Source organism: Cygnus atratus, chromosome 1, assembly GCF_013377495.2.
Source record: "Cygnus atratus isolate AKBS03 ecotype Queensland, Australia chromosome 1, CAtr_DNAZoo_HiC_assembly, whole genome shotgun sequence".
NCBI classification, from domain to species: domain Eukaryota; kingdom Metazoa; phylum Chordata; class Aves; order Anseriformes; family Anatidae; genus Cygnus; species Cygnus atratus.
In genome coordinates, this window is record NC_066362.1 from 99017202 (window position 1) to 99045065 (window position 27864).

Here is a 27864-nt window from a genome sequence, read left to right on the forward strand (position 1 = left end):
TGAACTTACCACACCAGGTCTCATCTAGTTTTGCCCCATGTACTGTGTAAGCTTACATTCTTCATGAATAGCTTTTTACTGACAAGTACAGCTACTCAATGGGCAGGAATAGGGCTCTCTGAGTCGTCTGCTTTCCTTTGCAGACTCTTAGACGTTTGGTTTTTTTAATATTTTTTAATTAAAAGTTGTCAGATAAAACATCTTTTCTGACATTTGTATTCCGGTAGCTTAGAAAGGAAGGAGACGTTTTACAGTAAGAAGAGGCTATGTTCATGGTTTCAGTGAGGCAAAGAACACTGTCAATGATATTGCCCTGTCTCCTCCAAGAAATGCACAGAAATGTAAGATGGGCCGGAGAGGTTTGTGAGCAAAAATGGGGAGAGTGAAATGAAATTTAAAAAAAGGCAGCATGGACATGGTCTTGTGGGAAGAAAGAGTAACTTTCAGTCTGTTGACATCAGAGTGTAAACTTAAATTATTTATCTTGTTTGCCCCTTAGTGACAACACATGAGGGTAGAATTCCTTTCTGAACTATATTCTGCAGCGTGCTGTTGTCTTTGTTCTAGGAATCACCCTGTCTGAGTATTTCCGAGACATGGGCTACCATGTCAGTATGATGGCAGACTCTACCTCCCGATGGGCTGAGGCCCTCAGAGAAATTTCGGGACGACTGGCTGAAATGCCAGCAGGTGAGTAGTCCTTTTCTCAGTCCAGTCTTGTAAATACATCCTTTAAACTCAGAGCCTTTGGCTTGATTCCTGTGTGTTGATACTTGCAGACAGTGGTTATCCAGCCTACCTTGGTGCACGTCTAGCCTCTTTCTATGAGCGAGCTGGCAGAGTGAAGTGTCTGGGAAATCCTGAAAGGGAAGGCAGCGTCAGCATTGTTGGAGCGTGAGTGTTGCATTTCTTTGCTTTGCACTGGCTGCAGTTCTTCCCATATATCTTTGCAAGTCAAAGTACTTTCAAAGACGAAGGCCTTGTTGCTCTGTGCAGCTGCAGAACTACAGATATGTAAATAGATGCTTAGTCTCTGTTCAGCCTGAAGTTAACGCTAAATTGTACATAGGGGCAGAAAGAATGAATGTGGACACTAGTTCTGTGAGGTGTGGAATCACAGTCACAGCAGTCAGAGTAAGTGGCTCCAGGAAGAGTGTCATTAGCACTGTCACTGCAAAGTATGTCAAACCACACTCAGAAAAGAAAAGAAGGGGTATTTAGAGCAGCGGTGCGGGGACGTAATTCATTATGATTCTCTTGCTAAAGAGTAGAAATACACGGAACAGCATATCTCAAGCTGTGATGGGCTGTGAAAAGTATGTGGTGCCCAGACATCATGTAGAACATGGAAATTTTCAGCTGAAGTGTTAGATGAGAACTTTGAAAAGCATTCCTGTGTACCATAGGCTGTGGTGACAGTACTGAATCCCTTCTCACCAATTACTGCATTGTACTGAAAGAATGACCAAAACACAAGAAAGCAATTCCAGAGGCACTTGAAATTTTCAGGGTGAGAGAAGAGAAAATGGGCCATCACCACTTTCCTTTTTGATACAATGACATAGGTGGCTTGCAGTGGTATGAACTAGAAACTTATACATGAGGCGGACACCTTTTGTAGACTGTATTTATTTGTATAATGTACTGTGGGTAAAATGGCTTTTCCTCATGGGGTCTTCAGGAGAGCCTCTAGCATCTGCAGCTACTCCTAGAGTCCTTATTTGCTGTGCTTAGTTCTGCTGTATACAACATAAGTGCACAAATGCATCTGCTTTTGAGTTTGGAAGGTTTTTACCTGTTTGGGAAGGCATGTCAAGCCCAAATGAAATTGAATTGGTAATAGTATAGATAAATATGTGATATTTACCTGAAATAATTTCAAAGTGGGTTATTTTCTGTAAAATAATCTTTTCACTGTGTTTCAAGCTGCGCTATCAGCACACCTATTGAATCTGTTCCTGTTGAGGTAGGTTTGGTAATCCAAGCTGGAGTTACTACCTGAAGCTAAAGTAACTAAAATCATACCTTGATATTGCCAATCAGTTACTGAAATAACTATAATTCATGGTACACTTGATATCACCTCTCTGTAGGCATGCTGCTACTATCACCACAGCAGAAGCTTATGACCTATTATTTATGTGAAATGGTGTTAGCCTTTCTTGTTTCTGTGATCACTGACCTGTATAGTCACATGTTTGGTACTTCAGCTTAAACCGTGACAGTGATTCTGATTACTTTTCCTTCTCTTCCTGCTCAGTGTCTCTCCCCCAGGTGGTGACTTCTCAGATCCTGTCACATCAGCTACTTTGGGCATTGTGCAGGTATGTCCCTCAAGCTGCAGCTCTTTTGCCCATACTGTCAGACTCAAAATCGTTGTGCTTCAGTACGTTTGTGCCAGTGGCGGTGTGAGAGCTTTGATTTGATACAGGCAACTTTGTGGGGTGCTTTGGAAAATGTTCTAACAGTGTTAAAGGGTGACCTTATGAGATGGTCTCTGAACTGATGTGTTTGAGAAGCCTTTGGAAGAGGAAAAAGAGGTGCCAATTCCTGCCAACAGTGACTGCTCAGGAATATCCATGTGCCTCCTGATTGCATCCCTTTGAGCTGCGCTTGAAGTGTGGCCACTCTTGGCTAGGATGGAAAGTGAAGCACTTCTAATAGGTACATCAAAACCAGGAAAAAATCCTCAGAGCAGGTGACTGGGAGAAGAATATCTTGCAACTGATTGCCCATCCCTGTTTTGGGAAAAGGAGCTGAGTTAAATAGGGCTCTGCTTAACTAGACTCCACTATTGACATTGTCTTTGTTACTGCTTATTCCTCCCTTATGAGGAGTCTCAAGCTAAATTCAGCTTAATGGAGTTCATCATTTTTTGAGATACATATTCGAAAGACACTACTATAGTTAAATTAGCATAAATCGGGTTTTCTTTTTCTTTCTCAGGCTTCTTTGTGATAGCCTTTGCTGTGTTGTTTGCTCAGACTTGCTTGTTGTGTTGTGTTTTTGTGTGTGTATGTGCGTGTTTTCATTTTGCTTTCAATTATTTTGTTTTGCTTTCGATTCGGAAGACTAGTTGATTTGTCTGGTTCTGGCAGGTTTTCTGGGGCCTGGATAAGAAGCTGGCACAACGCAAACATTTCCCCTCTGTCAACTGGCTGATCAGTTACAGCAAATACACACGTGCTCTGGATGAGTACTATGACAAGCATTTTACAGAGTTTGTCCCTCTCAGGACAAAGGCGAAAGAGATCCTACAAGAAGAGGAGGACCTTGCAGAGATTGTGCAGCTTGTGGGGAAGGTGAGTAACCAGCTGTGAGGAAACAGAGGGTCTGTGAGCTGTCCTTCATTTCATTACTGCAAGCACGGGCTTTTGACCATATCCTAGACCAAACTTGATGGATACTGCATTGTGGAAAAAAGGCAAATGTTCACTGGGAGATGCCAGGCTCCTCCTCCATTTAACTGTGCTTTAGTGAAACTTTCTTGTATGTTATTTGACTTCTAATGACAAACACTTTTTTAGATTTGATAAACCTTGGCTTGAGGCTATTTTTCTCATGTAAATTAAATTGCAGGGCATCTAATCGGTGGAGTTAAGAAACTTCGCTCCAGTGTTCAAGTCCTGCTAACGTCCCCTTTGTTGCAAACTGCAATAGTACTCTGTTGGAAGTAGACCTTGTAAGAGAGATGATGCAGACTGATCTTTATTTTTAGTAGCCTGAAGAAGTTACAATTTCTCAGAAACCATATTGCCAGCAGCAGACAAGAGGTGCTGGTATTTACAAGTTGGTATGCAGAAACAGAAGTGGTCTGTGTTTTCTAAAACTGGCGATTATCTAGTTTCTGTATGGAAACCTGCGACATTACATATGGCTCCATTTTACAGGCATTCTTTAATTTCCTTCGTTCACTTCACTATTTTGGATGGAGTACTGAACTTGGACAGCAAAATTTCCCCTGAGAGCTCTCAAAAGGGACTTCACTGAAAAAGGTTTTAGCTTAGCACTGTAAATATGATAATTGAAAGGTACCCAGCACATACTTGAGAGTAATTTAATTCCATGATGTTTAGGTGAGCTATGCTGATTTACAAGGTACCGGTAATGCTTGGTAACATGTTGTAACTACCATTGTTTGAAGAAAGTTTGGTCCTGGTGCTAGTCCTGTGCACTACTGTTCTAGCCCAGCTAAGATGAGGCTTTTCACTAGATCTTGCCTAGCAGAGCTCTCTTCTTTAGATATGCCTTTGAAGGAAAGGGAATACCATCTTAGGGCCTTCTGCAGTTTCTTATTTACAAAAATATGTTCTAAAAGACTACTTTACAGAACAGGATAGAATCAGTTCCTTGGCATGGAAGTGATACCGAGTCCAGTGGTTGTAACTGTGAGTATTGTTCCCACCACAGAAGTACTGGGACTAGTAGAGAAGAGTGCCCTAACAGTAATAACTGTGCAGCAGGGTTGTGTCTGTCCTGCACAGTACGACATACTGTTGTCATCAACTTCTTTATTTTTCTTGAATGCCACAAAGGGAAAGCCCATGGTTAGCTGTGGAGGCTCATATCAAATCCTTAATATTACTTACTGATCTAAAATGCTCAGATCTAGCTTTTCTTCCATGGATATCAGAATTTTAGGGAAGGGCGAATAATTTTACTACTTTATGTAGGAAGGTAATGTTTCAATGTATCTCATAGCAGCACCATGTGTGTTTTCTTGGTCTGGTGGCTCTTTCCTACCTTAAAGGAAACTTCTTTTTCATTGTTTATGATCAGGTAGGCTTAGAGTAGAATTACTGACTTTTTGGCCCATCGGGCTATTAAGTAAATTGGCTGTTCTGTAGCAGGAAGTGAGAAACATCCAAAGGAAAGAAGGTACTTGAAAGATAATGGTTCTTGGCCAGGACATACTATGCTCTAAACTCTTTAAACTAAGAAGGCAGGTTTAGATTAGATGTTAGGAAGAAATTCTTTCCTATGAGGGTGGTGAGGCACTAGAACAGGTTGCCCGGAGAAGCTGTGGGTGCCCCATCCCTGGAAGTGTCCAAGATCAGGTTGGATGGGGATTTGGCCTGGTCTAGTGGAAGTCTGTGCCCGTGGCAGGGGGTTAGAACTAGATGGTCTTTAAGGTCCCTTCCAGCCCAAACTATTCTGTGATTTGAATGGAGTTGAGTACTATCTAACAGTGGACCTTACTTTCTAGGCTTCTTTGGCAGAAACAGACAAAATTACCTTGGAGGTTGCCAAGCTGATAAAAGATGACTTCTTGCAACAGAATGGTTATACGCCTTATGACAGGTGAGATCTGAATGGCTACATAGCTCTCTTGTTAATCACTAAAAACTTAGACGCGTTCTGTAATGGTGTGTGCCTTTTGGTTATGTTGCTAAGGCAAGGTGTGCTTGTGTGTGACAGGGAGGCACAGGAATTACCATGATGTACTGTATAAATAATGATGAGGTACCTTCTGTGGCAGTCAGCTGTCCATTAAAAAAAGGAATTTTCTGTGCGTGGAGCCTCTGGATTGTTCTTATCATAAAAATACTCCCGTTCCTGTGAGCAAAGAAACTTGCAGAACTGTCAGGTTCTCCCAGGCTGCTTGCAGAAAGCCTAATCCCATAATGGACAAAACAGGAAGAAGGATTGAATGTCAGACTTGTACAGCGATGGTTACTGTTCTCCTGTTTTGTTCAGTGTTTGGGTGTTCTGGAAACCTCACTCCAGGATAATTGCCTTTGCCTCTAATAGGTCCCACATTTTCCAATACGTGAATCATAGGTTCACTGTCTCCTTTGACAGCATGTATCAGAAAGCTGTGGAGTAGTGCAGGCTGTTATTTCAGGTGAGAATTCAGAGTTGTTGTGAAGGCAGGAGCAAAGGCTAGTCCTGTTAGTTGTTCCAAGATGCCTGATGAATCTTCTTCTGTTCCATCAGATTCTGCCCTTTCTATAAAACAGTGGGAATGCTTTCCAATATGATTGCGTTTTATGACATGGCACGCCGTGCTGTAGAAACCACAGCCCAGAGTGACAATAAGATCACGTGGTCCATCATCCGAGAGAACATGAGTGAAATCCTCTACAGACTTACCTCCATGAAATTCAAGGTATGTTTGTTAGGAACTGTCTTGCACTCCTTATCGGGAGTTACCAGGGCCTCTAAAAGCTGTTTACTCAAACGTGGTCATAGGTTGTTTTAGATACAGCTCTACTCACTGGGTTACCCTCTGAGTAACTTCGGTATCCATCATTTATAGTGCAGTGTTCCTACTCCTCTCTTAAAACTCATGCATAGCATGCTGGTAGTAGCATTTACTGCTAGGACAGTAACCTGTGGCGCTGTCTGATGTTGAAGTAGCTAAGCAATATTCTGTAAAAAATGTGATGCTTATTTTAAAACTCTTATGAGCCAGTATCACAAATCTTTCAAGAATTAATGCCATGAAATAAAATTATGTTTAAAGTTGAGCATTCTTGTGTTGCCAGTGTTCTATTCCTGCAGGGTACTGGCTTGTTTCTGCAACAAGCAGATCCCTGGTATATATTCTGAAAACATCAAGAACGTAACAAGATACACTTGGGCATGTGAGCTTACTTGAGAGCTGGTTATGTGGAAATAGGGGAAGTAATACTTTCATTTACAAACCCTGGCCACTAGAAGACATCTGGCATACAGCATAGCAGTGGATAGGCATGACTGAAAAATGCAATCTGTAGAATTAAAATGTTATGTGGAGGTGGCCCTCTAATACAGTAATAGTTATGAAAGAAAAAATGTGTTTCCTGAGCAACAGCCTAAAAGGCGTGTGAATTTAAATGTCCTGCTGTCTGTGTACTTTGGAGTGATAGGTAATGCAATCCGTAGCTGTAAGTGCTCTGTGTTTACCAATAGCTGAGTTGACCTAAAGGAACATAATGCTAAGAAGAGAATGGTGAAGACATTTAACAGATTTCATAGCTTGACCGCTGTTGCTTCTTACAGGGAAGGCCTTGCAGCCTCAGAACAAGGCTGATTGTTACAGTATTTGCCCTTGTCCTTCATGAAAGGTATTCTGAGGAACATGCAGCTGTTCAAAGATGTCCTTGAGCTTGTTACGATTTCACAGGGCCATTTTAATTAACTGATCAACATCTGAGTGATGGCAAAGTAACTCTTGCATTTACAAGGAATGCACCCCAAAAAATACAGCAGAGCATTTCTCTGAGTAACAAGAACCTTACTCCATTTGCTCTCGGGACAGGAGCTGGTATGAATTACTGCAGCTCTTGGATCACACAGTATTAAAAAAGATGCTAAGTGTTATTGGATCCTCTCCAAATCAGTTGCTTTTCAGTAGGTAAAGTAAGCACTGCTCATGCAAGTAATTCTCTGTTCAGTATCCACTCTGCCTGCTCGCTGAATGTGGAAAGTGGATGAGATTTAAATCTTGTGGCTGTTGCTGAGACAAAGGACTGACAGAAAGCAGACATGGAGCTATAAATGCCTGCTCTGTAGTTAGCAGGTGTTAATGCTAAGGTCAAGAAACTATAGCACTGGCAAAGCAGGGTTGTCTTGAATACCGGAGGCTTTTCAAGACTGATCTGTTCATCCACTGTGTTGTTTTCCAGGACCCTGTCAAAGATGGTGAAGCAAAAATCAAGGCAGACTATGCTCAACTGTTTGAGGATATGCAGAATGCGTTTCGCAGTCTGGAAGACTAGACTCGGCCTCTGCAACCACTCCGTTTTGTCCTCTGAATTCCTCATCTCAACTCCTCTGCTTCCCTACCTTACAAGAATGATGCAACAGTACTTGAGTTGATAAATAGCCCTATGTTTCCCTGTTCATACTCAGTGTCTTTACAAAACATTCCTCTTAGTTTGTTCAGCATTGCTTTGTGTGTCTGAAATGGTGAGTGACGTGCGAATGGGCCCGGCTGAGTGAAGAAATGCTGTTGTACGCTTCTAGGGCGGGAAAAATTTCACCTTGCCCTCTCCCAGCTCTCTTGGTAAGCGGTCTCTCGCTCTGGGATCCAACCAACTGAGCTGCACTGGCAGAGGAGGTGTAGATCTTAATGCAGTCATGTGGTACAGTCTGAGCTGGCAGTGGTAAGGGCATTTAGGTCTAGCACTTTGCTAAGTGACTATCATGAAACTCCCTATTCTTAAACAGAATTTTTGACCATACTGTGATGACCAAAGTTCTTCACTACCCTGTCCTTTCTGCAACCTTCAACTGAGCCTGTCGGTATCGAATTGTGGTAGTTCTGGCTCTCTCCAAGAAAGGACTGACTAGAAGATGAGCATGTACAAGTAGCCAGTATGCTTTTGTACACTGGAGAAACAGAATTTTATTTTCCTACTTAATACAGATGGGACTGTTGGACTGAGCATCAGCTAAAGTCAAAGCCATAGGTGCTCGGTTTCCACAATGTTTGCCTTCTTGCATCTCACTCACCCCATAAAATTTCACAACACTCAGCTGCTTTAGTTTGTGAAGCGTGTTACTGCTGCTTCGTACTACAGGCCATAACAGGCTGTGGTGATTCCATGTGTGGACCAGGAATACAGTCCTTCCTAGGTGGTGCTCTCTACCAACACTTGCCTCCAGTGCAGTGTCCAGGTCGTCTTTAGGAAAAGAAAAGCATGTGCTTAACCTTCCCGCTCCACCTCTGCCAACTTGGCCTGTTTGGCAGTGGCACAGGTCCTCAGTTCTTGCATAAAAATATTATATGATGTTAAGCTTCTGGGGATAGGGGTTGAGGAGGAGGAAGGTCGACAGTACAAAGTGTATTTACTTCTGCCTTCTTGATTATGATGCAAGAGAAACTGGTGACTTCTGCACTATGCTCTGGAAGCACAGTCTGTCAAGCAGCTGAAATTGCTTTGTCTTGGGCTTGCTTATTGGCAAAACTAGTTTGAGATGAGGAGTGAGCATAGAGCAGCCTTCCTGTTGAACTTCAGGTGTCAGCACTCCTATCATTGCTGCAGAGAGAGAAAAAGATGCTGTCATTTTCTCCAGTCTTTGAACTCTCACTTGTGTCAAATAGCATCTAACACTTCTTTGTTGTGCAACACTGTGCCCGGCTGGCATCTGCTGACTTGTTACGGTCACGAAACAGTAACTGTTGTGGATGACACTGGTAGTGGCATGGTTGTGTAAACGTTCATTCTGCATTGAAGTGTTTTTCCACCAACTGCCAGCTTTGAATAGTAATGGTGCAAAGGGATCTTGGCGCTAAGGACCAAATGCTGCCACTTCCATTACAGTATCAGCTCGCTGTTTGCCATGGAAAACCCAGCCGAAACTTAAATGGATTTACTATTTTTGGTTCTCCCAAAAGAAACTACTACTACAGCTGATATTCTGGTAGTGAATGGTTAGGTTTACAGTTCACTAAACTTTCAATGAATGCTGCTTATTTTAACAATGAGCATGTGTGAATGAGTAGTCACCACTCAAGCTCTTGCTGGATTCCTCGTTGTTCATACCCTTCAGCACTGTACTATGTAGCATTTCATGCTAGAAAACAGATGTTCTTATCTCTTTAAATAGAGGATGTTATAAACTTTACAGAAGATGTCTAAGATAATGCAGTTCTAATATTTATTGTGCTGTACCTGGCCCTGACGTGTGACCAGTTCAAACAGTTTCATATATATATTTTTGTCTTTTTTTTTTTTTTTTGTGTCTCAGTTTTCAGTGTTGAGATTCTGATGTTCACTGTGTACTGCAAGTCTTCCCTCCACAGAGGTGGGAAGAATGAAAAGATGGGCAGAACCCAGCCGCCTACTTTATCTTGTATATTTCATAATGTATGTTGCTGGAAATTGTGTAAAAAAAAGATTAAAAAAATTGTTGAAGTCAATGAGAATAAAATGGATTTAATGTAGCTCCTACCCGTCCCATTTTCTGATGTCAAACCAAAGCTGTGCCACAGTGGTGTTCACAGCATACCATAAGCAAAGCGTACACCTTCCTTAAAATCTTACTTTTGGGGTCTTTTTAAATCAACTTGGAATAAACAACTTAGCAGGGACACTTTACCTGAGTTCCCCCACTCCAGTAGCTTATATAATCTCCTCAGACGACATCTGAAAAGTGTCACGTTGCAGTGTATGTGCTTTATTGTAATAGAAGTATAACTGTGATCCTGCTGTGACGCATGCTAATGCAACACCTTGTGAAGTGCCTTAACATTGGCACCATTACTAAGCCCTGATGTATCTCCGTGCCTTGTACATCATGTTGTGGCATATATCCCTCTTAAAATCTGAGATGCCTGTTTTAGGTAAATTGTTCTGAACTCCTGTATCAGATTAGTAGCACTACTGTCCGCACCCTTAAACTAACGTGGTAATGTTCTTTCTATATAAGGATTTGAGACCTCCTGTAAATAGTATATTCTCACTCACATGCACATTTCTGTACATCTTTGACCACTCTGTAACACCTCTTTAAGGGACATGCTTTGCCTTTATACATATATATATATATATATATATACACACATGCATATACATCATGTATTAGAGATACTGAAAGTGAGAATTGAGGAGGTTCAAGTAATTCTATTGTATTACAAAGGGGGTGCGAGTCACAACCTCAGTTCCGGGCAATCCTAGGCTACGCAGCGTTTCTCTGTGGTTGTTTAGAAGTCCATCAAGAGGCGTGATGGGTTCAGGTTTTGGCAGTGAGGAGGTTACCAACTGGCAGTGTTCTCACTTCATCCACTCGACTTTTGTGAATCTGGAAGGCAGGAGTCACCCAGCGGCCACAAGAACACTGCTCACCCCGCCAACTAAAGGAGCCCAGTTTAGACGTGCATTTGGGACACAGAAGCTGCAAGAAAAACAAATGAACTGTTATAAGCTGCATTCAGATGTAGTTCTGTGTAAAATGTAATTCTGTGGTACATTAAGTTATGGCAACCTGCACTAAGCCAGCTCCTTCCCGTGTATCATTTCAGAGAAAAACAGTCTGAAAAACAGGCAAAAAAAGAAAGCTAAACAGGCTGGTGCTTGCCATGCCCTAGGGTGTAGGAGACAGCTGTGCTGGCAGAAGGGATGGCGTGGAAATGCAGCTAATCAGACCTGGTTTGGTTCCAGGAGTTATGCCAGTCTCTTGGACATCAGAAAGCCTCAGTCAGCCTGAGACCACAGTAGGCTTTATAAGTCTCACAAACCCGTTCTCATACTAAAAGCAAACACCAGAATACCCTTGTCCAATACCCTTGCTAGTGTTCTCAGGCCAACAAGATCTCTAGCTCATTTCCTTATAAAAGGGTATTTCACATTTGAGAATCTGTCTGTAATCCGCAAAATTGATTCTGGAGAGGCTGGGAGACCTAGGACAGTGTGTGGGGACCTTCACATGAGGGAATAGCAAGTTTGTTTTGTCTTGGCAAAAAACAAACAAAAATAAAGCACATTCACCTGTCCTTCCATGACTCCTAGTAACGCCGGCTCCATCCACTGCACGGGCTCAATGAAGTAAGAGGTACACTTATCAGGGCCACCGCCACAAAGTTGCGTTGACCCCGTTATTCTCTTGTGAACAAAGGCTGTTGGTCCATCTCCTTCCACATGGGACAAAATGCTGGAACTACGGAATAGAGAGCGCCTGTCCTCCATGACAGAAGGGGGGAAAAAGCAAGAGAAAGTAAAATGCTTGTTTTTACTGGGGAAACTTAGAGACAATGGAGCACAGGAACAAAAACCTTTTGACAATATGTAAATAAATAGGATTACATATCCTACATTCTTTTCATTTAGTCTAAAAAGTCAGCAGGTACTGACTCTGTTTAGGTCTGCTTCTTAGCAAAACTTACAATTTGTGTAGTTTTCAGCTATATGCTGTTTCCTACATAGATCTTTTTTAAAACAGTTCCCACCTACTGAAATTTAAAATCTAAGCTCATATGCTTGAAAAAAATCTACATCTAAGAAGCAGCAGGACTTTGTATTTTACTTTATAATCCATAAAAAGTAGTTAAAATGGAGTCAAGTTTTTTTCTGGAGAACATGATTTTCAAAAACAAACTAGAAATTACAGTTTCAGAGCAAGCAACTTCACAAAGCCAAGCAGAATTATACCTTCCCGTACAATGTGATGAGCTAGGCTGCACAAGTGCTGTACAACTTTTGTATTTTTGTTTTTTATTTACAGTTTTGTATTTCACAATTTACTTCTGTTTGTTTAATTTCTGTGGCACATGCTATATGGAAATTTATGCAAGATCTTATCCCTGTTCTAACAATAATGACATACCCACTGATTTACACAGGCTATTTTCCTCTTGAGATCATTTCAAAATGCTATGTTGTGGGAAATATGAATGGTTCAATACCTGCATTTCCTGCATCTGTAGAGAACCTCTGTGTTCAGCGTTTGACACATATTGGTTGGATCAACAGCGAAGACTTCTCGAGGTAAGTCTTGAAGTTCTGCAGAGCAGACAATATTAAGTTGCGAATCAGATCAATAAAGCCATGATACACATTACAGTGGGAGAAGAGAGCACCATGCCTCTGCCCTAGTCACCGTATGTAAAAGCTACTTTCTTCACATTAATTTGTTCACTCAACCATTCCATTAGGTAAGCTCAAACTAAAACAGCCTCATCCCACCACACTAAGATTGGGATTTACTTAGCACAGTAAAATGGAATCTATAATGTGGCCTTAACAAAGGTAAATTAGTTGCCTTTTGCTCCGTGTTCTCATTTAAACAGGAAATAAAAGCATAGGAGGAATTGTTAGAGAACAGTTCATCACAGATTTGTGTCTCAGACACACCTCAAATACCCTGTTTTCTCCCACTGATGAGCTAGAACTGTGTAGAGACAATATGATGTGAACGTTTGTCTGGCCAACTCAAGGCCAGACAAACTACTATGCCCAGCTACTTTGAGCGCAGTACTCACAGTCAACAAACACTGAGCTCAGTCTGTAAAGTGGCGTAATTCTGATGTGCTCGTGTGCATTTAAGGACGGATGGATACATCATGCTCGTCCCACCTGAGATGTCCTATGGAAGGACATCCACTGGTTTGCTGTCCATGCAGAGAGACATCAAACAGGCTCTGAAATTAGTGTGTTTTTTTTTTTAATGATCTCTGAACCATGTCCCACCACCATAGTCACATGCTGCCCTCCCACAGCACACAAGACACATGAGATCTTCCTGATGCACAGCTAGTTAAAGACAGTCACGAACCACAGCAACACAGTTCAGAAACCACAGATGGGGGCACATGACTTAAAACTGCTAACAACGGTAACTTAAAGTAACCACACATCAGAAAGATCCACCTGGATGCCTGGTGTGGTCCATGGGGCAAAAAAGCACAGTGCAGAAAAACCGTATGATGCTGTGATCACCCAGCATCAGCCACCCAGGCCTTTGAGAGACCACAGAGGCAAGTTTCACCTCCAGCTCGAGTGCCACTGGCAGGGGCGGCGCTCCCACAGCCCCCCCGGCTCCCCCACTCACCGGGGTACCTCTCCCTGAGCATCTGCAGGCGGTACCGCTTGTACAGGGCGCTGCTGCTGTCCACCGTGCAGCCCATGGCCTCGTAGAGCTTCAGCTGCCCCTGGAAGCCCGGGTTCACCCTGCGGTGAGAGAGAGGGGCGCGGGCTGAGGCCGGGCGGGGGGCAGCGCCCCTCGCTCCGCCCTTACGGCCGGGCACTCACTCGACATCGGGCTTGGCAGCCCTGACAGCAGCGTACGCCTCCTCCCAGCCGAGCCCCTGCGTCTTCATGAGGTAGGCGGTCACCACGGCCACGCTGCGGCTCACCCCGGCCTGGCTGCAAGGGAAGGCGCGGGACGAGGCGAGGCCGGCCCTCGGCGCCGCCCGGGGCTGCCAGCCCCGCCGCCGAGTCCCCGGCCCCGGCCCTCACCAGCGGACGAGGGCGGCCCCGCCGCTCGCCCGCGCCGCGCCGATGAAGGCGGCGCACTCGTCCAGGCGGCTCAGCAGGTCGGCGCTGGGCTCGTCCCGCGCACGGACGTGCAGGGCCCGCACCCCCGGCACCGCCGGCGACTCCTCCGCGTCCACTGTGAGCACCGCCACCACCCCCGCGGCCGCCAGCGACGCCGGAGACGAGCACGACTCCGCGCCGCCCACGTAGAGCCCCGCCGACACCGCCACCATGCCGCTGACACCGGGCTCCGCCGTAGTGCCCGCCATGGCCGCGGCCCGGCGCCGCCCACAAGATGGCGGCAGCCGCCGGCAGCCGCCCACAAGATGGCGGATTGGGGGGGAAGGGGGCTGTGCGGATGTGTGAGGGACGGCTGGCAGCTGTCGGAGTCCGCGGAGCGCTTCGGTATTTAGCTGTGGTTCTTTTTGCTGTGGTGGTAGCGTAAATGGTCTCCGTATGCCTAGGATGGTTTCTGATAAAGAAGGCGTGCACAGAGTTTGGTAGAGGTTTTCCACAGATAGCATTTTCCCTTTCTGCCCAAAGAGGTTTTGGCACAGAGTGGCATTGGGAAGCATAGGAGGCACTCCTTCTTCTACCCCAACCCCCCCCCCCCTTTTTTTTTAACCTGTATTTATAGGGCGTTGTAAGGCGAGAAGTAGTAAATGGCACATGTTCAGTGCTGCCAGCCTTTCAAGTGCTACGATGAGGCTGTGAACATTCCAGCTCTGGAATTCCAGTTACAGAGAAAACCATGAAAGCATCAAGTATTGTGGTCTTACAAATACTCAGAAAACAGGCATCATTAATAAAACTCCTGATACATTGCTGAAACAATGGGGTCTGAGTGGACAAACGGATTAAAGGTGAGATCAGTCACTACAGGAAAGCTTAGCACCTACACTTCTTAAGATTTCTGCTATCCTGCCTCAAAGTAGTCCTGTGATATAACCATTACATTCAGTGAGGAAAGGAGGCCTGGAGGAGTATTTATCTAGGAAGCCTCTGGAACCAACACTGGTATGCAGGTTTGTGTTTGAATTGCTGGCTTGGAAATTAAAACAAACCATAGGGCTGTGAGGGCCCTTCATTCCCTGTGTGTTACTTTTGTAGGGCACTCACAATGAGCAGGGTTCTTTATTTGAGCTGAGTTCTTCTACAGGAAATCAGCCACACAGAAAATCTGCTGGGAAACAAAATCAGTGCACTTGTAAAATCTGTTACACAATCACATCCACATAAGCAGGAGTAAAATTGACTTACAGAATAAAACTACCAGCAGTTAGCTTTAACTCTTTCTAGACTGAGGCTTCTCATTCGGGACTCAAACTATAAGCACCTTTTTACTGTCACAGATTTTGCATTCCTGTAAACATTTTTATTACACACCTTATGGACTGAATATGCTTCTCACTGTAACCTAAAACTGAATCCAGACCAAGTAATTCCTCATGGGCCTTGCATAAAACCTCTGAGTAGCTTCTTGCCACTAAAAATCAAACGCCTGTCCCAGCTTGAAACCTGTCACGCTTATCTGCTTTATGCTGGTTCTCATGCAACAAGTAGATTTTAAACTGCAAGAGAGTTCTAACTAACTCCAGAAATCTGTTCTGATCTCTTACTGTTAACCAGGCCATGACTTGCATTTGGTGCTGAAATCTGATGCAGTGTAGACAGAGGCAACATGTCTTCCTTGATTCCAAGATTTATTGCAAGTTAAGCCATGGAAGATTATGGAGCAATGCAGAAATCTTGGTGCAGCTACTTTTTTCTGCCCTGCATAGGGTACAGACCTGCCGTATGATGAAAGGAGATAGAGCACTCACTTTTACTCCCACAGAGGAAGATGCACTGTCTTAGCAGGACACCTGTGGAAAACATTACCATGCAACACATCTACAGCCTTAACCTTTCCTTATCTCAAAAGATCCCAATACTTTACTTCCTCAAACTTTGTCTAAAGTGATCTCTAGCACGTAGCTGCAAGTTTTTCCCAGCATAGTCAGAAAGGCCCATAGACTGCTTGACAAGTTTCTAAACAGAAGAAAAATGTTGGGTTTCATTAGAAAGAGGTATGGTAATGCTGTCTTCCCAGAGTGAGATGTGAAACCTTACCCTACCTCCCCTGTATGAGATAAGAGAGCCTGAAAGCCCTGATTATCTGTCACTGGGAGGATTGTTCTTGCGCAGCTCTGTATGAGACAGCTGTAGGCTGAACTGCTGCAAAAACAGTCTGCAGGGGCCCCTCAGATCATTGTAGGATGCCAGCTGGCCACGGAGGGGGTGAGGCTGGCAGTCACCTCAGATCTGATAGGGTGAGATTAAACCTGCTGGGAAGGGAGATTGTTATCCCCATCCACCAAGAGACGTGGATGGATCTGGGGCTTGGAGGAGCAGCTGTCACGCTGCAGGACAGGCCACAGCAGAAATCCTGACAGAGATGCTACCCACACACATGCTCTTCAAGGACTCCATGACCCATGCCAGTGGGGATCATGCACTGGTTGTCAGCCTTGTGCTGGGACACAGCAGCTTCCAGGGCTGTAGAGTTTCCCTGCACAGTGCTGGTGGCCCATGGAGCAGACCAAGATGTATCTGTACTTTAGGTAAGCCCAAAGGCTTCTCAGAGTGCAAGTCCATGGCAGCTTAAAGTCTGCTGTCAACCTGCCTCACCTCCCATGCTTGTGCTGGTGCCCACGTGATTGCGTGGTGGCCCTGTTAGCAGGCTAGCCCAGCTGAATTTGACCTCTTTGGCTGGATCAGTTTTCAGCTGGGTCAGTTCCCTGAGCTGCCTCACTGCCCGGTGGCATAAACGTGACCTCTGAGCATGGGTTAGGAGAGTCTTTGATAGCTGTAATTTAGATTATTTTAAACTACATAACTACATTATGCAGAAAACCTCCTTTTCCAGTTACCACCAGCTAGAAGAAAAGGGTTTGTTGAAAAAATAACGAACGAACAAACGAAAGAAAGAAAGAATTCAGACAACTTTTCAATAAAAAAGACCCTATAATCTAGCATGGAAAAAAAAAAAAAGCATACTGAAAATAAAGATAGGTGAAAATTAAAACCAGATCAAACTTTGTGGACCTTTATTTGTGAAAGTAACTAACAGTTGCAACAAACTACTATGGCAAAACACTGGATTATCCAGCTCTTGAGGGATTTGAATAAAGTCTGCAGGCAAGTACATGTTATTGAAGGGGCTGTGAGTTTTATGTCGGTATTGTATGAGTACTAAGAGATAGTTAATCATGTCTGTTAGCCTTCAAATTGTAGGGGTGACCAGTAGCATTTGCTTTTACAGTGACAGAAGCAACAGACTGGGCTCACATGCAGAAGACTGCTGTCTGATGCCTGTGGGGTTGGTACAGGTGTGGTGTGACCACTACACTCCTGTACATCAGCTCCCAGAGCCATGGATGATGAAGGAATGTGAAAAAGCTGTAATTTCAAAGTGAAAATCTGTGGTGAGGGAAAGTACAAAATTCGTGTGCAAGAGCTTCACACGACTGAGGCTGCACTCCCTAAACAGCTTCACTGTTTCTGTGAACTCCCCTTTGCTGTCTGCCACCTGCAGCTTGAGCATATGGTGATGTATCCTGAGTTTGCTCACAACTCCCAAAATAGAGTAAATATTTTTTTCAGTTTGATTTGCAAACCCCCCCTTCTCCTCCCCCTCTTCAGCTTTTGTCTTCTCCTACGCCACTGAAATTTTTAACAGTTCGTTCTCCCCCGGGTCCTGGGAAACCGTGTGACTAATTAAGTAGCGGGGGCAAGCTCAGGTGCAAGGAAAAACAACTCAGATGACGGACCACTGCCCACTCGCTCCAGCAAGTGCATTCCATCTCAGCATGCATCATGAGGGAGGGTTGACGTGGGAGAAATCTCAACGCTGCTCATTCGTAATGGGAAAGAAAATGCTGGGCTTCCCTGGGCTTCCCACACCAGAGCCTCACAACCGGATCAGCAAAACTGGGTCTACTGCAGAAGCAAAAGTGCCGGGGGCTCAAATTGAGGCACAACTGTCTCTGCCCAACCAGAAGTATGTGGCCAGTGTACTTTGTCACCATGCTTAAAAGTATCTCTGTTTGTTCAAGCTTTTAAGCAGATTTTTGAGTATACACAAGACAGTTCATGAGAAGAAGAGTCTGTAGCCCACAGATGGCACACAGCAAAGCTGTGTGTGAAAGAGCCAACAGGTGGGAACACATCTTAAGACATTTGTGAGAGGCAATGGCTCAGTTTCTGTGTCCTCCTCAGGTCTCAATGTAGCCGGCACTTGAAGGTCATGCTTTGCATGGGTCCTGCTGGTGAAACACCCTGGTGGCATTTCTTGCCTCTTGGAGAAGTACCTCTCAGCTTTTGCTGAGCTTGGGAACTTGGTGGGAGCTGGAGAGCCCTACACAGTAGCATCTCATTCCTTGGACAACCTTTCAGCTGTTGCTGTGCTTTTAGTAGCAAATTTAACCTCAGATTTCTGAAACACTACTGTTCCCAGCATTAGACCCTGTGGGTCTATACAGGACTTTACATGTCTATTTTTATTCATCAGGAGGAAAGATTGCTGCATCTCCCCACAGGAAACCTCAAAGACTTGTAAAGGCAGCTACTAACAGAGAGAGGAGCTCGCTCCTGATAATCTGAAGAAGGATTTCACAATAACCCCACGTGAGTGGGATGTTCTTACCTGTCTCCATGCTCTCAGTATCTGCAGACAGGCAGTTACCCCATATGTCAAACAAAAGGGAATGTTTTCCAACTGCAGATTTGATGCTCAATTACAGAATAGAGCATGACAGCTTTTACTAGTGTGTATTAATAACCGTACTTCACTTTATGGCTTTAACAGTTGCAGCTGGCAAGATTTACAGTGACACATTACGTTCGGCAATGCATCACGAAGGGAAACTAATCTGACAGTGCCAGGTCACTGAGCTGACTTACAAGTTTTTAAGAGCATTTCATCTGCCAAATTTGCTGCCCTATTTACTGGATTAAAATGAACAAGTTGCTCTGTGTTTATAAAACTTCATACTTACCTCTTTTTTGGTGGTTTCCAGACTCTTTTTTTTTTTTTTTTTCCCCTCTGTTACAGTAATGTCCCAGCACCCATTTGGTCCTTCTTCCTTCCCCATCCTCTCTGAAAACTCTTTGAAATGGTTCCCACAGAGTGTGTCCCAAAGGGGAACGCACCACAGGGAAGCTACGGACAGGAGAGGAGCAAGCATGGCTGTGGGGAGGCACTGGGGTTGCAGGCAGAGATGAGGGACGGAGCAGCTGTGGGAGAAGGGCAAGAGGGTGATTGTCCAGGAGCAGAGGGAGATGGTGCCTCTCAGCAGGAATCTGTCCCCCAGTTGTTCTCAAAGAAAGGAGGGTTTGCTGAGACTGGGATTGTCTCCTGTCACTTCTCCCTAGGCTTGGTGTTAGAGCTGACAGTGGGAAAGTCAGTCCTGCCTAAATGTCAGGCATTACGGCTGTGCTCTGGGATGGGGTCAGAACCCCCTCAGCAGCCACAGCACTCATGCGATAGCCCATGCTTTTTAATCTCTTGTCTCGCCAGTGGGCTGTGCGTTCCCGTGTTTTCCATCCTCACGTAATCCACCACACAGATGCAGATGGATAACAGAAGGCTGGCTCCTGCCAGGGGTAAATGGGCTCGTTCCCCTAGACATCCATTACTCAAAGATGCATTCCTTGCTCCTCCTGCAACCTACACAAGAGTCTGCCCCAGCAGGTTTTAAACAGCGTTTCAAAATCCAGTCCCTCTGGCCTTCCTGTATGATCAATGGATAGCAATTGACAAGAGCAAGCGTATTGTCAGGAGGTTTAAATTCACTACAAAGAGCTCTGCACTTCCACTGAAGCATACTCAATGTCTAAGATATGGCTGAGATACCTCTTTGTTTTTACACTTTTGTGAAACAAGAACTTCTAAACAAATAAAGTACGAACCTTTTATCAGTATTTTAACATCTGTAATATCATTGTGCTACAAGTGTCTTTGCCTTTATTGATGTCAAATAAATATTACAAACAATATTTTTTCAACATGTAATTGCTGTTTGTCCAAGAGGGAACAGAAAATATACCATCCAAAATAGACAGTGGCATTTGAGGCAGAAGTACTGCTGAAAACATCTTTTTAAAAGGGGAGACCATTCAGTATTTTAACCTCCAAGTGAGACACTTCCTTACCGGTGGTTATGCCTCCGTCATTTCTGCTATTACTCCTTTTTGAGTTCCCTATTTCTCTTTCTTGTTTCAGAAGCACAGGAAAAAAAATGTTGAAAAAGATGTCCTGGATTCAGAAGTTCAACCCTGTAACTCCACAGACAACTGTATTATGGATTTTGTTATCTAGCAGCATCTTAAAACGAGTTAGTTTTACTCCCCTTCCTCTCTACTGCAATAGTCTGAAGGGATGATGATGTCATCAGACAAAAAGATGATAACCTGTCTTGATTGTTATTCTTGAATCGATGTTATCCTTTAATTCACATAGATCTTCTTGTTTCCTGTTACTTATGCCAAATGTGCTCACAGAGAAAAAATACAAAAACAAAATAAACCCACCCATATTCCTGCCCAGCTTTTGTTTTGGTGGCTGAAAGCCTGTTTCTGTTTGCTGAGAAAAGAGGAGCTTTTCAGTCTCCTCTCACAAGATCAGCTCTCTGCATGCGCTCAGGTTTGAGTTCATCTTTCCTTGGCGTGTATGACAGAAGAGCACTCCAGATGTGTTTTTCGCAAGGCTTTGCAAACACTGCTGTGGCACTGCTAGGTGCACAGCAAACTCCCCAGATCCCTTTTCACCTCTTTTGCCCAAATATTGAGGGTTTCCACCAGCAAGTGCAGTTTTTGTTCCCTAACTCCCGACCGTGCTTTCCAGTCACTTTCCCTCCTGTGTGCAGGCTGTTGAACATAAACCAAACCCCATTAACCCACCCGGTGCTGGAAAACCACCCCATATTCAGCTCCTCGCCCTGCCCGTACCGGGGGCGGCGTTTGCCCCGGGGGTCTCCTCAGGACAGCCGTTGGGGCGTTGGGCCCCCCGTGACTGAGGCAGCCTGTCCCCCTATCTTCGGGCTCGGCACTGTGCCCGTGTGCCCGCCCGTGTGTCCGTGTGCGGGGGGAAGCCGCCGTGCCGCCCCTCAGGGCGGAGGAGGAGCGGAGGCGGGGCGGCGGCGCGGCCATAAAGGGCGGGCGAAGGGGGCAGGGAGGCGTGCGCGGGAGCGGGGCCGGGCGGCGCGGCGGGGCCGGGCTGAGGTGAGCGGGGCCGGGACGGGGCGGGAGGAGCGCGGAGCTCCTCGCTGCGGCCGCCGGGCGAGGCTGTGCGAGCCTCTGGGGCAGGCGTGTTCATTATTCCCTTGGTAATAAGGGCTCGGGGAGCGCAGCCGGTGGCGGGGCTGCCGGCAGCCGCTCACTCCTGTTGTCAGTAACTTAAATCTCGCAGAGTAGGCAAAGCATGCGAGCGATTTCGGAGTGAGAGGTTTCCTAGGCTGGTAGCCCAATAATTAAACTCTCCCCTGAACTGTGGAGGTGAAATCTTCCTCAGCAGGTGCTGGCAAGGACGGCAGTGCACGCTATGCCCCATGCACAAAAACGCTCAAGCAGAACCAAGCACGGGCGGTGGGGTGGAAGGCTTCTGCTGGAGAAGTCCTCTCTGGTTGCTTGGTGTGCTGTGTGCCTTGCCTTAGCTGCTAAGGAGCCCACAGATGGAAAGGAGGAGCCTGTGCACTTGCAGCGTGAGCTAGAAGTCATGAGAGACTCCCATGTTGTGTAGTGATCAGAAGGTTTTGATGAAGATAGTGTTTTAAGGTGAAAGTGTATTTTAACATGCCTGAAGTCCCTGAGGGCAACTCCTGTCAGCCTTGATGCCTCTGGGGTTATGCTGTGTTGGAGCTTTAAGTACTGAGTTTGAAGAAACCCTTGCTTTGTCCTGGATTAATTATTTTATGAATCACAAGTTTGTTTCATGGCTACTGAAGCTGATATGATGTGCAGCCGCTTATGCCCAAGGACAGGAACTGCTTCCCCCGGAGCACTTTTACATTGCTGTTTGTCTGCTTTAGGATTTGACTGTGTTCTTAGAGGTGACAGATCAAATGAGCTTCTTGGGAGTTAAAAGGTGGAGAGTGACAAGCAAGAGATAACAATAGCTGCTGCTTGAATCTCGCTTAAAGTGTTCCGTATGCAGTGCTGATTCATGTTGGGAAACAGTATGGTTGTTTTTTAAACAGTTCATAGTAGGCAAGAGTTAACTGCGCTAAGTCTGAGTAGTCTGACCTTGGCAGCTGCCAGTGCAGCCTTCACAAGTACTTGGGGCAGATGAAGGTGAGACCTCAGTCTGTAGCTGTCAGGGAGCACCTGGCCACAATAGAAAGCTGGAACACTTAAAACAGGAAAGTGTATTAACTCCAGTTGGAGTTGCATGACTGTAGAGTATACAGAAGTACTGACATACTTCAAAACAAGCCACTGAAGTACAAGAGAATATCTGCTCAACCATTACAAGAGCTGTGACAGCACTCCTTAAAGTGCTAAAGCTTGGACTAGGCTGTGACAAAATCTGGTCATTGAGGTTCTCAAGTCCTTAGTGTAGAGCTGACATGTGTGCCTTAATCCCATCTGAATATATGCCAGCTCTTACGAGCTTGTTTTCCCTCCACAAATGAGTAAAAGGTCAGGGAAAGTAGGAATATTGCCCAAATGGTAATTTGATTATGTAGTGTATCTGAAAAAGAATTGCTTACAGACTGGAATGCAAACTTAAAAGTTCTGTTATCTGGCTTTATAGCTGAAGTTCTGTCCAAGATGCTGAAGTTCTATAGTTTTTTGCAGGAGCAAGGTGGACTTCTTCCTTAGCCTGTAAGAGGGAGATACTGGATGGCTAAGAAAGCAAAAAAAAAAAAAAAAAAAAAAAAATTCTGTGAAAAACTATCTTGTGTCTCTAGCATAATTGAAGTGCTCCTCAGTGAATTGGATCTCTAAGTCCTGGAACTAAAACACCTGAGTGTTTTCCACTGTTGTGTTAGTTCAAGAGAAGTTTGAGCTTTACCTATAATGAAACAAGTTCAATGTTAGCTTTTGAAAGTGTTCTGTGCTTATGGTTCTCACTGGCTTCAGCTGGTACTGCAGATCTTGGAAACCTGGGCAAAGCTTATTTGTATTATTCATTAAAAAGTTCCCTTTGAAATGTACTGCTGTGTTGCAGTACTTAACTCTGCATCACCAAGAAGGACACAGACAACTACATTTTTTGCCTGAACAAGTAGGGAAATAGAGCATCATTTCAGATGAAAGGCTTGCTGATAATCATTAGTCTGTACAATTATTTCTCTTTAGGGTCTATATGTAGACAGCAAGCAGAGCATAGGATGTATATTTAGGAAGTGCAAACCAAAAGTCTAACTCGTGGTGTTTTTTTTTCCTCCCCCACCTCCTTACAGTTTCTTTGGAGAAGAAAAACCTTAACATGGCAAGCAAAGGAAGTAATACAGACTGCATGTCATGCAGCGTACTGAACTGGGAGCAGGTCAGCCGTCTGCATGAGGTTCTTACAGAGGTGGTCCCAATCCATGGAAGAGGTAACTTCCCGACGCTGAAGATAACTCTGAAGGACATTGTTCAGACTGTTCGGAGTAGGCTGAATGAAGCAGGCATTGCAGTACATGATGTCCGTCTGAATGGCTCTGCAGCTGGCCATGTCCTGGTCAAGGATAATGGTCTGGGATGCAAAGACCTGGATCTCATTTTTCAAGTTTCTCTTCCAAGTGAGGCAGAGTTTCAGTTAGTTCGAGATGTGGTGTTGCGCTCCCTCTTGAATTTCTTACCAGAAGGAGTAAGCAAGCTAAAAATCAGTCCAGTAACACTGAAGGAAGCCTACATCCAGAAGCTAGTTAAAGTGTCAACAGAATCGGACCGTTGGAGCTTGATATCACTTTCCAACAAACATGGTAGGAATGTGGAGCTGAAGTTTGTGGACTGTATAAGACGACAGTTCGAGTTCAGCGTGGACTCTTTCCAAATCATACTGGATTCCCTGCTTTTCTACTATGACTACTCAGAAAACCCCATGTCAGAGCACTTCCATCCAACTGTGATTGGGGAGAGTATGTATGGAGACTTCGAAGCAGCTTTTGATCACCTCCAGAACAAGCTGATAGCTACCAAAAATCCTGAAGAGATCCGAGGTGGTGGACTTCTGAAGTATAGTAACCTCTTAGTGCGAGACTTCAGGCCCATGGATAAAGATGAGATCAAAACATTGGAGCGCTACATGTGCTCCCGATTCTTCATAGACTTCCCAGACATCCTGGATCAGCAGCGCAAACTAGAGACCTACCTCCAGAACCACTTCTCCAAAGAAGAGAGGAGCAAATATGACTACCTCATGATTCTGCGCAGGGTGGTGAATGAGAGCACTGTATGTCTCATGGGGCATGAGCGAAGACAGACTCTCAACTTGATTTCTCTGCTGGCACTCAGAGTACTGGCAGAACAGAACATCATCCCTAATGCCACTACTGTTACCTGTTATTACCAGCCAGCACCTTATGTTAGTGATGTGAACTTCAGCAACTACTACCTTGCGAATGCTCCCGTGCCATATAGCCAGTCCTACCCGACTTGGTTGCCTTGCAATTGATCGTTTCACTCCAGTGTTCTTGAGTGGAGGCTACTAAAAGCCAAGCTGTCAAGTGTGTATATATATAATGACTGCTGGTTGGAGGCTTTCTAATAAATATGACTCTGTTGGACTAACCATTTCCTGGTGTGCGGTAGGAATACACAGCTGGGTGATGTGTGAAGAACCTTTTCAGTATATCTCTACAAATGCCAAGAAGCCTTATTACCTCCTCACTGGGAGAAGAGAACCAGCAGCCAGATGTTAGAGGAATAGTTACAAAACTAGGTACCAGTCTTGGAAATAGCTGTTAACATGTCATCTAAGTGGAGTATTCAGTAAACTGGGTTAGTTAATAGAGCAAAGACTGGAAAATGTCTTGTGCAGAGCAGAAGTTGATCCTAAACTCTGCTTTCTATTGCCTAATCTCATTACTTTATACTTCCTCAGTTCAATTTTTAGTCAGCTTTCTATTGAACTAATTGTGCAAGAGTGGGCTTGTGTCATGCTTGGGCTGCTTCTACTTTCTGGCTGTGTAGAACTGATAACGGTATGGATATAGTCCCTCTTGTAGAGGGCCTAAAGGTTCTTTCCCATAGTACATGGGTGTGTGTGGTCCTGCCTCAAGTTCAAGATAACATCTTGGAAGTTGAAGATGAGTTAGTAAATCTGTCCCTAAAGCATGAGCTGGCTAAACTTTTCTTGAGTACAAAAAGGGATGGAAGGTGGCTTGTCTAAACATGTACCAAAACCTGATTAAAAAAATTACTAAGTCCTTGGAATAAGGCATTAAAACCTTAAATTGGAACCGCTGTTTGAATGGTGAGGATGGGAAAATACTATTAAGTATAGGCTTAAGATAAAGTCTTTGTATCTTTCAAAACAGTTATTGGCACAGTTGGAAAGTAGCACAGCTCTTACACTGAAGTGTGACTTAACTTTCTTCCTCATGGGTCCACAGCAGGCAAAAAAAAAAAACCACTAACTTGTAGTCTGTGCACGTCTGTCACAGTATAAATTCCTTAAGTGCCTCCTAAGGATTTTTTTTTTTCTTGTACAAATTCAGGAGGTCCTGAAGGCTTGCCTTTGTCTCTTCTTAAGGGTTAAGCTTACTGGCTTATTATCACTTGGTCACTATATGAGATAGTATTTTGGGAGGTTAAAGTCAAGATCTTTGTCTTTAGCGGTCTTAACCTTCACTTCATGTATATAAACCCTAAGCAGAGCTTTCCACAGAGGCTGTGTGTAGTGAAAGTCTACCCCTATTTTCAGAATAGCCTCTGAAAGTGTGTACTCCCTTGGAGGCTGACCTTCTTAAAGGGTATGTGCTGAACTTGCTGCTTTGATGCTCCTGTGCTTTATAAGGATGGTTAAGAGTTCCACGGTTCTGTATGCAGCAGTACTAGAAACTGACTGGTACACTGACTGGAAGACTTTTTCACTGAACTGCAATAAAAAAAATACATATAGCAAATGATCTTGAGGTTCCTTTGCTTAACCAGAGAAGTACTAGAAACAGAAAGAGGTACAGAACTAGAAATGCAAATAGTTGAGATACTTAATATGTACCGGTGCAATGTTTAAGGATACTTAATTGCTAACCCTTCTTTGGTCTCACAAGCTCATGCAAACAGCTAGAAGTCAAAGTGCTGAATCAAACAAATGATTTATGTGTAGAAGGTAAAGCAGAAAGCAGATGAAACACCTACAGCTGATAATAGAAGTAGAAAACAGTAGCAGTGCAGCACTTACCTGGCAGTGAAAAACTGCTTATTCTTGGTAGGACCAAAGACTTCTCATTATGAAAAGTGAGAGAACTTGCAACATAACTGATTGATGAAGACCACATTAGTACAGCAGCAGAGCTACTGTTTCCTTCATTTAGCTTAAGAAGGCAGGGAGGGATACAATTGAGGAAGCAGGCTGTAGCCAGGTATGCTTTAGGTTAATTTCTTGAACAGTCTTGTAAGCATCTTCAGTAGCAAATAGACAGTTTAGTGGCTTTTTTTATTATTGAAGGCTCTTGAATAGTCTGCCAAAGTAGTTGAATTTAAAAGTAAACCCATTCTTTTATATAAACTGTGGCTTGGACTTGGAGTAGCATACAGGCAAGGTACATCTCACCCAAGACACTAGTTGGAAGGCTTTTTAAAAAAACTAACAAATTGCTGGTGTTGTCATTTATGTCAAACTTAGAGCAAGCTTACTGCCAGAATGAGTAACTTCTGCATGAGGAGCAATACTTGGACCAGTACAGAGTATCACCAGAAGGGAGGAAGTCTTTTTAAGAGTTTAATTGCTCTCATCTCTTAAATAGCTTCAGCTGGCTTTTAAAAAAAAAAAAAAGCTATGCCCACTGCAGAAGTAAACCAGTGCCTAGAGGGACATGTTTGATTTTCGTTTCAAATAGCTTACACCCATGTCTTACAGGATCTCACAGCTTATCTTTAGGAAATCTCATGGCTGATCTTTAGGAGCTTTCTGTGCATCAGCTCATGTGGAAGAAGTAGTCCATGCTCAGGAGGGAGTCCTCATTAGCTTGAAGCAAGCTGACTTATTTCTTACTAGTCTTTGAATACCTTGGCTGCTGTGCATCAGGCCAGATGTATCTAATGGAAAAGAAAGTGCTAGAAAGCTCTCCTGGATTTATGCTGGGACAGAGCTATGGAGAACTCAAGCTTCCTGCCAAAAGTATTTGTGCTTTTGCTAATGTAACTTGTAACAGAGGATTCTAAGGAAGCTTTCTTAAAAGTTGAATGGCTGTTCTCTGAATGTCTGACTTCCTTGGTTTAAGCTTTGCAGGACTGCTGTGTTCCCTGTCTGCATCTTAAATTGCTCTGGGATAATAAATAATTGATGCTTTTTAGTCTGGATTGTTAACGTCTTGAGTAGTTAAACTGTAGCCTGAAGTTGCACATTACCTACTGCGTTGGCACTAATATATAAGGGATTGCTGGAACAATGTTGGGTCTCATTGCCTTCAAAACAAGCCTGGCTTGGTGGTCTAGGTGGAGCTGAAATACTGAATAGCTTTTCATCGTGGTGCTGCCAGCAGTCTACCCCTTTCTGACTTCAAGGTGTCCTGGCAGCCTGATGTCGCAGGTAGCAGCAGCTTAATCTGGTGCGTGCTAGTTGGTTTGGAGTCAGGTTTATGGGGGCCCTGTAGCTGGGAGTAACATGAGAATAAGTGCTAGGTTAAAGTAATGACCTTAGGCCAAGTTTAGGCTGCCTGCATGATTCAGTCTTCCTTTGGTGCTAAATGATGTAAGCCTGCACTTTCCTCTGCTTGCTACTGTATCAAGTGAAGGTTTGAGACAGGCTGTTACACTTCAGGCTATT

General features: G+C 44.3%; 3 protein-coding genes across 3 annotated transcripts in view; 2 read left to right on the plus strand and 1 right to left on the minus strand.

The window, feature by feature from the left end:
- ATP6V1A (ATPase H+ transporting V1 subunit A) overlaps window positions 1-9874 on the plus strand; it is a 29798-nt gene extending 19924 nt beyond the window's left edge. Inside the window, exons 9-15 of the mRNA XM_035540362.1 lie at window positions 568-690; window positions 780-894; window positions 2261-2324; window positions 3099-3302; window positions 5207-5301; window positions 5938-6109; window positions 7611-9874. Coding sequence (XP_035396255.1) covers window positions 568-690; window positions 780-894; window positions 2261-2324; window positions 3099-3302; window positions 5207-5301; window positions 5938-6109; window positions 7611-7703 — 866 coding nt within the window. The 3' untranslated portion in view covers window positions 7704-9874. The remainder of the gene's footprint in view (window positions 1-567; window positions 691-779; window positions 895-2260; window positions 2325-3098; window positions 3303-5206; window positions 5302-5937; window positions 6110-7610) is intronic.
- Window positions 9875-10088: 214 nt separating this feature from the next.
- DUSP12 (dual specificity phosphatase 12) lies at window positions 10089-14445 on the minus strand. Its single transcript, XM_035540365.2, has 6 exons — window positions 13884-14445; window positions 13677-13790; window positions 13477-13595; window positions 12332-12428; window positions 11418-11604; window positions 10089-10824 (listed from the first exon to the last, which is right to left on the minus strand). Exons 1-6 carry the CDS (start codon window positions 14423-14425, stop codon window positions 10663-10665), a joined length of 1221 nt encoding a protein of 406 aa, XP_035396258.2. The 5' UTR covers window positions 14426-14445; the 3' UTR covers window positions 10089-10662.
- Window positions 14446-23373: 8928 nt separating this feature from the next.
- On the plus strand, window positions 23374-24570 carry TENT5C (terminal nucleotidyltransferase 5C). Its single transcript, XM_035540453.1, has one exon. The coding sequence runs from the start codon at window positions 23374-23376 to the stop codon at window positions 24544-24546; it is 1173 nt and encodes a 390-aa protein (XP_035396346.1). The 3' UTR covers window positions 24547-24570.
- The last annotated feature ends 3294 nt before the right edge of the window (window positions 24571-27864 follow it).

Excerpts from the sequence above, each read along its gene's own strand:
- DUSP12 (XM_035540365.2), bottom strand. The coding sequence starts at position 14,425 with ATGCTATCTGTGGAAAACCTCTACCAAACTCTGTGCACGCCTTCTTTA. Across the intron at positions 12,429-13,476 it reads GCTCAGGGAGAGGTACCCCG|AACTTCAAGACTTACCTCGA; the intron begins GTGAGTGGGGGA and ends TCTGCTCTGCAG. Across the intron at positions 11,605-12,331 it reads TACAGATGCAGGAAATGCAG|GCGCTCTCTATTCCGTAGTT; the intron begins GTATTGAACCAT and ends CATGGAGGACAG.
- TENT5C (XM_035540453.1), top strand. The coding sequence starts at position 23,374 with ATGGCAAGCAAAGGAAGTAATACAGACTGCATGTCATGCAGCGTACTG.